The following is a 12490-nucleotide window of genomic DNA, read 5'->3' as shown; positions in this document are numbered from 1 at the left end:
CCACTAGAATTTAGAAGCACTGTGATCAGTTAATTGTTCATAACATTGTTATTGCCCAGGTGAACTTGGACTATTTAAACTGTCAGGCAGAGATAAAAATGATAGGTACTTGCCTCTAGATGATTAAAGCGAGGAGACCTGGCCCTACATGTACACTGTAATAGTCCATACACTGTATGTAGGCCTACATGTACATGTATGTGAATGCATGCATATATTCTTTGTAACACCCTGTCACAGAAATTTAAGACAGCAAAAGACATTTCACCTTAAAAAAGAAATACTAAGAGCATCAATAAAACATCAGAAAACAGAAGTTTCACTGCCTTCTTCTGCTCCATACATCCTTCCTGAAAATCATCACTTTCTACCATATTGTTTTGCATCGATCAACACGACTGTAACAAAAGAGGGCAATGTATGTCTTCCAAAAATTCAAGTATGCTCATGAAATAAAGGTATATTGCTGCTCATATCATTTTATTGGGAAGTCGCTGATGTTTCATAATTCATTGTGAATATAACGAAGAATTATGCACACAAAACATAATGTGCATGCAGTGAATAGGCAATAGGCCTAACGTGCAATTCCCAATACCCTTGCTTGAGGGCTTTCCAGCGACAGCTTCGTATTCTCTACATAAAATTTCTGCTTCTTTAAGTTGTACTTCGTAAGTTTCTTCTTCTTTTCCTCCTCCTATTTCTTATTAATGGATAGAAATCTTCTTCTTTTTTTTCTTCTTTTTCTTTAGACAACCTGCTACTTCCTCTTATTAATTGTCTAATTTTTCTTCTTCTCTTCCTCCTTCATATTCTTTTTCCCCTTCTTCATCTTACCGAGGTTTAGACATTATCAGTGGCCCAGTGGCCCAGGGCCCCTGAAAATTCATGTTGGGCCACCAATATTCCCACAATGTTATCTTTTGGTGGCCTGACTGGGCAACTAAGATTAGAAATGGATTGTTAGTAACTGATTTTATTTTGGGCCACTTCCATACCTCTTTTGGGCCACTAAAATTTTAGATTTGAAGATTTTAGTGGCCTAAATGGGCCATCAGAGAAAATGTAAAGTTAGTGTCGAGCCCTGTTTTATCTATAGGCCCTAATGTACAAGGTGTACATGGTATCAGCTACACAGAAGTGGAGATTTGTAAAATAAATGGACTTTGCTCTCTCAGAAGTTATGCAAACTTGAGTCCTATACAGAACTATACCACCTGTAATTACAGCCATTCATGTGGCTAGTGACACACTTTGGTTTGCTCCACAGCTGACTCGGCCTTTTTACAGTGTTACATTTTATTCGGTGACAGGCCCTTGACGAGATTCACTGGTTGCAGGAAATATTGTTGCAAAAATTAACCCGTTGAGGATGGACTAACCTTGCTACAACATGCATTTCCCATAGACACCTGCCTAAATATACTCGGGACTTGTGTAACGGCCTATACTGATAATTAACAGTAATTTGTCACCTATAAGAAGCAGCTTTCTCTTTCAATATGTTTGCTCGACTTATTCAAGCTTTGAATTATCACAGATCTGTTCATAATCCAGTCCTATGATCCAGGATAATCATCTCACAGTGTAGGCCTACAAGCAAGCAGCTTCCCACATACATACATGTATGTAGTATACTCTGCTGGCCATTCTCATAAACATAGTAATTTTTCAAAGTATTACAAAGACACGGTGCACACTGTCAGCAAGGCATTGGTAAGCTTCAAACCAAGATCAAACTTAAAGAGGAAATTCAACCCCAAAATAAGTAGGCCCCTAAACATCAAAAGAAAGAGAAAAATATTCCTTACAGAATGATACAAAAATGACTAAAATCAGAAATAAGGAAGACATGACATTTTGAAATTTCAATTTTTTTAGGAAAACATTTCTTGACCAGTCCTTATGAATATTCAAATGAGCACATTAACGATGCTCTCACAATTTCTTAAATTCATTTCATATACAGAAATTACAAAAATCTCATATTTCCGCTGTACATATGAATACAAAACTTGCCTTAAAGGGCAATGTTAATGTTTCCAGGTTAGGGTGCCTGGTCAGTGACGGGGCATTAATCTGCACATTACTTGAATATGAGACCGTTCTGAAGCAAATAATTTTCACACAACAATAGATATAATGTACTCTTAAATGAATCCCACGAGGATTGGAACAATCATCCCTCAGCATTCCCACTGATTCCCAGTGATCGGTTACTAGCCATCCCCTTTAAAACTACCCAAAATATATATTTTTTTAAATATTAACTCTGATATATGTAGGTATGTGAACATGCATTACTTGTATTAAAGCTAAAAATTACAAATTTTCCAAATAAATTTCATGAACATAAAAAATTGTGAGGGTATGACATCATCAACTCGCTCATTTGAATATTCATAAGGACTAGTCAAGAAATGTTTTCCAAAAAAAAAAAATGTGAAATTCTAAAATGTCATTATATCTTCCTTTATTTTTATCTAATTTTTGTCATTTTTGTATTGTTCTGTAGGGAATATTTTTCTCTTTCTTTTGAAGTTTGCTTATTTTTGGGGTGGATTTCCTCTTTAACCTGTTGAGGACAAGTCCAACTATACTCAGGTAGCTGTAGGTGTCTATGCGAAATGCGTGTTGTAGCAAAATCAGTCCGTCCACAACGGGTTAATAAATCACTGCAAGAGCACTAGTGCAGACATCCAGGAGATCCCTGTGATATATCAAGATCCAACATATTGACATACCTTTCCACAGTTACCGAAGGTTCCAATGATACTGAAGCACTTCAGAATTTGCACTTCCATTTCATTATTTGCAGTCTACCTTCAAATATAATACCCAAGGGAAGTGTCAATGCTATGCATGACAGCCTTGCCAACATTTACTAAAAGGTCATGCTCATGCAAATGTTTTACACTGCCACACTGGATTTTAATAGTAATGGAAAGAATGAATATCATCAGGAACCTTTGTAGCCCTTGTCATTTCAATGATCAAAATTTCTTCTCCTAGTGTTTAATGCTCCCAAACATTCCAATAAAACATTAGAGCTATATACATGTGGCCCAGAGAATGGTATTTTTCTGCACAGTTGCTGTGTAATAGTGTTTGTAGCCAATATCAGCATTCGCTTCTAGGAGATTTGTTAATATTCAGAGTCTAATGAATTTGCAGTATCACTGGATTGGCAAAACAATTTTTGTCATGAGCTCCAGTTTAAGGGTGTGTACAGTTCTGGTCGAGGTGAGGTTTTAGCTTATAACGTTTTGCGAGATATTCAGAAACCACACTATGAGATGTCAAAGAGCATGCAATTCTATGGGGTATCAAAAGCTTATTTGATGAAAATCGGTTTTAAAATGGCTGAGATATCCAAAAACAAGGTGAAACAAAGAGATCCTAATAAAGGTGGGGCATGTCGCCTTATATTATTATCACTTTTGGGGATATCTCAGCCATTTGAAAACCAATTTTCATCAAATAAACATTGAATCCTTCTTAAAATCACATGCTCTTTCATATTTCATAAGAGGTTTCTCATTATCTCACTTAGGGATGTTCAAAACATGAATCCCCACCTCAACCACTACTGTACAGTCCCGTAAAAAAAAAGTGGAAAACAATGTTATGAAATGTCCATAAAAATGTATGGTATTGCATATATGTATAGTGTATTTCATTATAGTAAAACCTGTGAATAAAGACTGCAGCGTTGTAACCTTGAAACTCAAATAGGTACAATGCAAATTAATAACTGTTGCAATATGATACAGAATAGTTCTTGAAAAGCTAAAGGAACTTTAATACCACTGAATAATCCCAACATCAACCAAGGATCATTTGATATGTACTGCAAATCAAATGTTGACACAGCTGTACTTTTGTGGCTTTGACCATTATCCATTAGTACCATTGGATCACAGTACATAGCAGAGAAGCCTACAGCTCTTGACAGTGAAAAAAAAAATAATTCCCTCGAATGCAGGCATTAATATATAAGAGATCTAATTTGAGCTGAGCATTTTAAAGTGAAACAGAAACACACTAATTGTTCTGACATACAATAAGACCATAAAGTACAGTCATACATCTATAGGCCTGTTGACAAGAGATTCCTGGAACACTACATAGACACACCACACATCAAACACACGTGTACACAAACACACATGACACACCCATGTACAAGTGTACATAAAACAATACACACAAAGTGTGGCTAAACCCATTGAGGACGAGTCCCGAGTACTGTAGTATGCACGTGCAAGTGTCTATGGGAAATCATGTTGTAACAAAATCAGCCCATCCTCAACAGGTTAAATTTAGAAGATGTGTGTGACAGGGCACACTTCTTTCCATGTTTTGGAAGTTGACTTTCTCCGACCCTTTAAATGTACCCGGTACCCAGGTACTTCTCAAAAAAAAAAAAAAATGAACCAAAAATAAATAAATCGTTATGGCTGTTGTCCAATTCATCAATTTTTTCATCATTCAGTTTAATACCTGCAGTTTATTTTCAAACTTGACCTAACAAGTTTGCCAGTCTATGCAATCCAATAGAAAGATCACTGTGACTTGACAGGGATTAAAAGGATTACATAATCTCCATTAATTCATTGAAGACGTACTGATTTTGTTTTCCCATAGACACCTGCCCGAGTATACTCGGGACTCGTCCTCAACAGGTTAATTATCAAATTGGCAGATTTAGTTTTCAGACATCTGCTCCAACTTGCAAAGAAAGCACTCCAAATGCAAAATGTATAAAATTTCATATTTCTCAAAGAGATACCACAAAAAATGGCTCCTAGTCATCCATGTTGGCAATTTGTGGACAATGGCAGATATTTCAATCACAAACACAGCGGTCTGTTTGAGTCAATCCACATTCAGTTTAATGTGACTGCAATGTTTTAAAGGTCAATGGTAAAATATCCCATGAAGTGGAAGTATTTCTCATTTGCTTACACCTGAATTTAATAAATGATTCTCTTGAACACAGTGAACTTTTGATTGATTGAATTTTGTTTAGACCTCAGCATAAGGTATGCAATGTACACATGCCTGTAGGTAACAGAAAAACAAATGATTCTGTTATACAAGTGTGAGCATACATCTCTCTCTCTCTTTCTTTCTTTACCACTAATATGAGTTTTGTTTGCTTAATGATGTCAGCAAAAGGTTTGTAGTTATTAACACAAGCTCTACGATTTAAAGGTACTAGCCTACATTTGCAAACCCACGAAAATCAAAACTGCATAAAACAGGTCCAATATGACTTCAAGTACAAGTTATAACAGTAACATACCTCACCTGTCGCTCTTTGTCTATACCATTCGATAAAAGAGAGAAAATCATCGTTTTAAAATCAATTTTCAAACCGGGTCAACCCGACCCAAAATCGAATTACGAGCGCGGGCTATAGCTACGTACATTGTACATGTAACACGTACGTGGACCGGAGCTAGCGAGCGTTATACGCATGCATACGGATTATGGTGCATTTTCATTTATTTTTATGAAAGTAATGGACTACATGTAATTGGAACGAAATTTTGCACAGGTGTTACTGCAATCATACCCAAACTCCATGCTAACTATGAGACCAATTGCTGCAGCTTTACAAATGTGGGCTAATACCTTTAAAGTTGGAGTCATTTATCCAGGGTAGCCTCACTGGAGTTACATTGCTCATCCTCTAGGTCTTGCCATTCTACCATTGGCACAGGAAATATTTAGCATCCACATTCAGACCTTGATGAAGAAGCAAAAAGAGACTGTCGCTTTTTGGGATTATATACACTTTGCATATTCAATGTCATGGATTGCTGCACCGAGCAGGAATCAACTCGTGTTTAAAAAGTGAGTCCATGTCGCCATGGCGATACTACAGAATAGAAGAAGATGAGATACAATGCGGTTCAGCTCTTTTCCAATACAATGCTTATGTACTAGGGCCTATGTTTGACTTTTCATGCATTTTGATTTTGTACATGTATAAGGTAGCTCAGCATCAATCAGAATTAAAGGGACTGTACAGTACTGGTTGAGGTAGGGATTCATCTTTTGAACATTCCTACACTGTAAGTGAGATAATGAAAAACCTCTTATGAAATATGAAAGAGCATGTAATTTTAAGAAGGATTCAACATTTATTTGATGAAAATTGGTTTTTAAATGGCTGAGATATCCAAAAAAGTGCTAATAATAAAAGGCGACATGCCCCAACTTTATTAGGATCTCTTTGTTTCACCTTGTTTTTGCATATCTCAGCCATTTCAAAACCGATTTTCATCGAATAAACTTTTGATACCCCTTAGAACTGCATGCTCTTTGACATCTCATAGAGTGGTTTCTGAATATCTCGCAAAATGTTAAAAGCTAAATCTACACCTCGACCAGAACTGTACACACCCTTTAAAAAAATAGAAAATGTATACCACGCAGGGGTACTGCACAATGTATCTACTTTCCATGAACTTCACAATAGCAGTTGTCATGGTAGTGGTGGTGGTGGTGGTGGTGATGATGATGGGGGGGGGGGGAGGATGGTCCTCATTTTATTGGTTTTGCTCAAAACTGTTTGTGACATGGAGGAGTATGTAAATGTAGGAAGTGGCCCATTGTCACATTATAACTAATCATACGTGATAAACATTAATGATTCTAGGGAATCATGACTGCTGTATAACTCCCATCAAGTTGAACGAGAGACCGTACAGACGTCTACTATTACAAGACCAAGGTCCATTAAAACATGGACGTCCTTTTTGAAACGTGCACAGCTCTAAATAAACCTTTTTATTGAAACTTTGTACATACAACTCCACAGCACAGCAGTGTTAGAATAGAACGTGCACACAACTGTGGCCTATACTTACAATGTTATGCACTGGTGTAGGGCCTAGCAGCAAAGAGGGACGGGGCGGGGGGGGGGGGGGGGTTGAAGTGGTGGTGGTAGGAACCCTCTCTTTCTTTTCTTTTCTTCTTTGTTTAATTGTGCGTATAATACATGGAGCTATGGTCTGAGATTATGTGATACACTGTACACATATTGCAACAAAATCATAGATGATCGATTAAATATGTACTATAGTAAACATATATAAAAAGGGGGTAGGTACAACTTGTAACTAGACTTTCATGACTGTAGAGAAGGAAATTTCAATTGTGAAAGCACAATGACACAGAAGAGCACTTTCTTATATTATTCTACAAGTCTAATCGAGTGGTATTTTCTTTTCAATCGACGGATTCAGGGGACAAGACAAGTTGTACAAAACAAGGAACAAAGTACTGATACATCTCCCACACACTACAGATACCGTACTGTGTCGCATCACTGCACAGGTAGCTGCTCAAGTAACAGGTTGTCGACCCCTACGGGCTGTGGATGGAAACCGCACGGGACGCAGCGGCCGACACGCACTCTCCGTAACCGTTCAAAATCCTTCATGATGCCTTACCTGCCAATATCTTCGCCGACGTGGTAATACTGATCAACTGGCTCCGTGCGAAATGTCGCCATATCTCCAATTATCTCTCTCCGCTTCGAAATCTACGATGCTCTGGATATTCCTGAAGTACTTATTCCAACCATATTGCTAGTTCCGATAAATCACGTTCCTAAACACTCGAGCTCCAGCTCCATAGGTCAGCGTACATTGTTGGTAGTGCCTTATGCAATACAGTGCCTTGTGTCTGCCAGTACGCCAGCGTTTGCAAATTTGTGCAGCGCACTGAACAGAGCGAGCTCGTGCTAACTTGCTTGAATGAATGAATGAATGAACAGACCCAACGTACGGAGTGCAAGGGCAGTGCATTGCGAATGTCAAACCAATTCGAGGTAATAGCTCCTTGGTCAAACCCAGGCCTCCTACGATTACGCAACTCAATCAGATTCGAGCGACAATTTATACTTTAGTATATTCAAGGTCTGATTTGCCACATGAGCAATCCTACAGACCATACGTTCATGAAAGCTCCATTAAATCACCAAATTCTTCACATAAAAAAGAAAAACAAGGAAAAGAAAGAAAGAAAGACAACAATATAAGGAGAATTAGGAAGTGCTCAAGGCAAAATTGGACATGATAGTTATAAAAAGAAGAGGGATTTCCGCTTCCAGTTTTTAAGAAATAAATATTGGGTCCAATATTTTCATTATTTTGTTGCTGTCTGATTCACTATAGACTACAGATTGACAATATTAACCAAAGTCTCCCTATTTCCACACATCTAAAAGTCATTTCAAAGTGCAAATGATATTGTATCAGCACATGCAGCATGATCAATGCATCAAGAATAGATTATGTAACCCTCACTTGATCCACCATTGCAGGCCCCCTACATTCCGTTTTCTTTGTGAGACGAATAATCAGGTTCACACTGACCAACAACGGAGAATCTGAGATGTTATTTCACTTTGAATAGCTATACAAACTTTCACTACTTACATGTAGATTAAACGGATGAGGGAGTCTATACGAACATTCATTTGGGACCTGCATGACATTCATTTTGTGCATAATACAGTTCATTCTTAATTAGTGATCATTCAATTTTTGTTGGCCAACATCTTTTCTCTCCATCATCTGTAAATAACCAGCTGGTGCGTAAAGGTTCAGAGTTCGAGGCTCCGCTGCCTTTGAGCAAAACACTCCATCTCCAACAACTCACTCTCCTCTCTACCTCAACTCGGTGAGGGGAGAAAGGTTTTGATAGGGGGAGGATGGCGTCCATCGTGAAGTGGTATTCATAGAAAGGAGGTAGACATCCACCTCCCGTTGTGAAAACGCATAATACAGCTCATTTACCTCCCCCATCACTTTTTTTTTTAAACACCATGCAAAGGAATACATAAGGTGTCACCACTGTGCCCCCCCCCCCCCCATGAAGAAACCCGGAAGTGGCAACAGAAGTTGCGCGGAAGGCTTTTATTTTTTGCTTGTTAGCTCATGAAACCCGGAAGTGGTGCCTCTCCCCCACCAACACACACTTTGAAAACATGGCGCCAGCGGTGTAGCAGTGGACTGATTCCCAGGTAGATTGTATGCGGTTGCTCTATTAGTGCTGGCTGGATTCATTCCGTTTTCAGTTTCATTTTATTCCAATAGTGGTGATAAAAGGAACTTGCTCAGTTCTGATTCCGGGGCAAGGAGAAAATAATTATGTTGTATCAGGAAGGTGAGACCACCTCCCTGCTTGTATAAAGCTTGCTTTAATTTACTTAACAGGCGGTTATCCCTATTCACTTCGACTGTTCAGGAAGGTATCAAATTAAACTTGAACGATCATTGATTTGAACGCATTGATTGTTGTTCAGACAGACAAGACATAGAAGTTCTCTGGTCGGTAGTGAACAATCTCTGTCACGACACTCGAAAGTTCTTTGTGTGTAAATCGTAGAGACGGCTTTTTAGTCTTCTTGGAAAGGACTACTAGTATCATCTCATTAGTCAGAATGCTTATGATTATGCTTATAATGTGAAGCCTTTGCAACATTATGGAACATGTCTTAGGGAGAGCAAACGAAAAAAGTCTACGGCATTATGTAGAGTGATCTTAATGATTGATTTTGATTAAATTTGTTTGCGAAACCTGGCTTTTCATAGGAAATCTAAGCTTGCAAAAAATTCTGTTATTTTATTTTCGTTTGTATATTAACATTCTTCAAAAGAAAAAGTTACAGGAACTATTGAAATTGAAATTGGAAAGATTCCACTACAAGTACATCACCGAACCTGTAATCATAGAGAGGATTGGTGCTTTTCGATACAGTACCCTGTTGACTTGACGTTAAACATATTCTTCAAAACTGATTGAACAATTATGCTACAAGTTCCATGAAACTCTGACATTAAGGCTAGACCGTGATGGAATGCCAATGTTTCGCATGATTTCATACATGACATGTGTTGTGAGACTGGTCCCTAATACCACATTTTATCTCTATGGTTTGTCAAAAATGGTAAAATGTTGTGCAGAGTTGTGCGTAGATTAACAAGACACCAGTGTTTAACCATGACACCATGTCTTGTCCAAATGCTAGATATAGTTGCAACTAAATTAAATGTTGCTTTTTTTTCTCAACACATTGGAAAGCTCATTAATATTTCTTAGATGATTTAGCTGTATTTAACTTACCGTAAGTAGACAAAATTTCAAAACGTTTAGAAAATGATGACTCAAAAAACTAAGATAAAAATGGCGAAACGCATACATAGAGTCAATTTCAATGAAGGTGATTTTATTATGATATAAAATTCATCAAATTAATGCGATTTATTTACCACATGTAATGTAATCATACACATTGAAGGGAGAAGGAACAACTGTTCAAGAAAGATTTCCTTTACAACACTAAACCAAACGATTTTTCCTTAACCTATCTATTTATTTATGTTACAAACGAAATGTTCTTTTCGAAGAGACGTAGAAAATGGAATTTGGTTGTATCAACAAAAATGAATACACAGTTGCAAAAAGTCTCGTCATTCAGCAAAATAATCACACGTACATCCAAATAATGTCATTATGTCAAAATATGATACCTAACATTTCAGAGAAAATGTCAAAAAGAAACCGTGTTTTACTGTTATTCAGAATACAGTACCATTCAATACTGACGGTCAAACACAAAATATCGACACGCCATTGTTCAGTAAACCAATTGTGGCTATAAATGGAAAATACTTCCAATTTTGTATTTCGATATCAACTGTCATTCCCCCGTTTATTGTGAGTGACATTGTCAGGTGGGCAGCCATAGGAAGCAAGGGATATGTTCGGCATCCAAATTAATTTAGGGGGGTTCTTTAGATTTGAAATAATAGCATGTCCCATGGATATGCCAAGTTTTGAGCCGAACCCTCGATCATTCTCTAAAGAGATTTTAAAGTCTGGACAAGACAATAATAATGCTCTGATGAAACTGTATAAAAGATAACTTTTGCTCATTGAAAATGTTTGTTGTTGTTGTTGGTTTATTTTGGGGGGCTACTTGCAGAGGTGGAGCAGTTCATGTTTACACTGTGGATTTCGCCGTAGCCTTTTATAAACACAGCCGTTTTACACAATGATATAAAATAATCATAGCACATAATATCCTACACACAAAGCCATCTAATGCAACAAAATAAGTAGCGCCATCTCTCATTAAATACGAAGTACTCTTAACAAAAAAAAAAAAAAAAATAAGCGACATGATCGTTGATGGCGCTCTTCAAATACACCTCAAATGAGACATGGAAGGGCAGCGCCGATCAGAATAAAACGTTTAAAATTACTGTAGTACATTTACATGCAAAATTACATTCAAACGCTAGATTCAGTTGCATGGATAGGTAAAGCAGAAAGAATAAGGCAGCATATTCCATATCCATCTTTTACATCATTAATCAGTCGTGGGACTGAAGGAAAACCGTTAATGATAATTATCATCGTTTTTGTTATACATTGTGTGTGCATGTGATTACATAATGTCAACTTGATAGCTTGGGGCAGGGTTAATATATAGAAGGCAGCAAGACATTTTAAACGAGCATTTTCAAACTTATCCTTGACACCTCTGATCACTATAGGATTTCCTACAATAGAGATCAGTGCTTGACACATCCGACTCAAATTCAAAATGAAATTTAACCTCATTATGATAGTGGTACCCCAAGAAGACATAAACTTGTATGTGGTTATTGTGTACCCAGAGCGTGGGCTTAGTGGTTTTTCATATCTAGTTATTAAAAACAAGAACACTGTCAAGGTGATTATCCGTTGATTATTGGAAGACAATATCATTACAGTCTGCTTTCGCACTTATGCTTTGGTATTCACTGATATGAACATCGAATCACTGTCATGAAAACAGTAAATGCCACATAATCAGGCAATACATTTTTGGAAGATAATTATTCATATTGATCAGAATTAATAAACTGTATTGTTTCATATCAGCTTTTTCTATACATCTCTTAAATTACACGCATTATAGTCGTTATAGCTTTATTTTACAAATAATCTTTCCATGCACAGCTTGCCCTCGGCCAAAAGAAATATTAACATATTTACAAAAACACAAATAAAGTAAAAAGTATTGTGGGAATAGGTCCTGCTTACTATGAACCCTATAATTTGCAGTCTTTTTCAATCACATGAAAATGATACCGCCATAGATAAAGTATGCAGATCTTGAAAGAATGTGTCACACTCCGTGCAAATCATATACGACATAGGACTAATTAGCTGAAATTAGACGTGTTGTACTGAGTACTCAAGGTGTCTTTGTTTCTTGCGTGTGTCTTTTTTAAAGTAAAAGATCATCTTTTTTTTTTTTTTCTGAAGTGCCTTGGCAGGATAACAAACAGTCCATAAATAAACAAGTTTATTCAAGCATAATATACTACTAGCCGACAGATATGCAGTTGTCGTGGTAGCATGAACTTAAAATCCTTATACACAATATACAGCTGTCATAATGATTTCACTACTTGTC

General features: G+C 37.1%; 1 protein-coding gene across 1 annotated transcript in view; it reads right to left on the bottom strand.

Moving 5' to 3' along the window:
- LOC140230804 (death-associated protein kinase 1-like) overlaps positions 1-7643 on the bottom strand; it is a 160829-nt gene extending 153186 nt beyond the window's left edge. Inside the window, exon 1 of the mRNA XM_072310944.1 lies at positions 7467-7643. Coding sequence (XP_072167045.1) covers positions 7467-7528 — 62 coding nt within the window. The 5' untranslated portion in view covers positions 7529-7643. The remainder of the gene's footprint in view (positions 1-7466) is intronic.
- Between the last annotated feature and the right edge of the window lie 4847 nt (positions 7644-12490).

Source organism: Diadema setosum, chromosome 7 (assembly GCF_964275005.1).
Source record: "Diadema setosum chromosome 7, eeDiaSeto1, whole genome shotgun sequence".
NCBI classification, from domain to species: Eukaryota; Metazoa; Echinodermata; class Echinoidea; order Diadematoida; family Diadematidae; genus Diadema; species Diadema setosum.
Note: the sequence above shows the minus strand (reverse complement) of the source record. Positions and strands in the feature narration are given on the sequence as shown.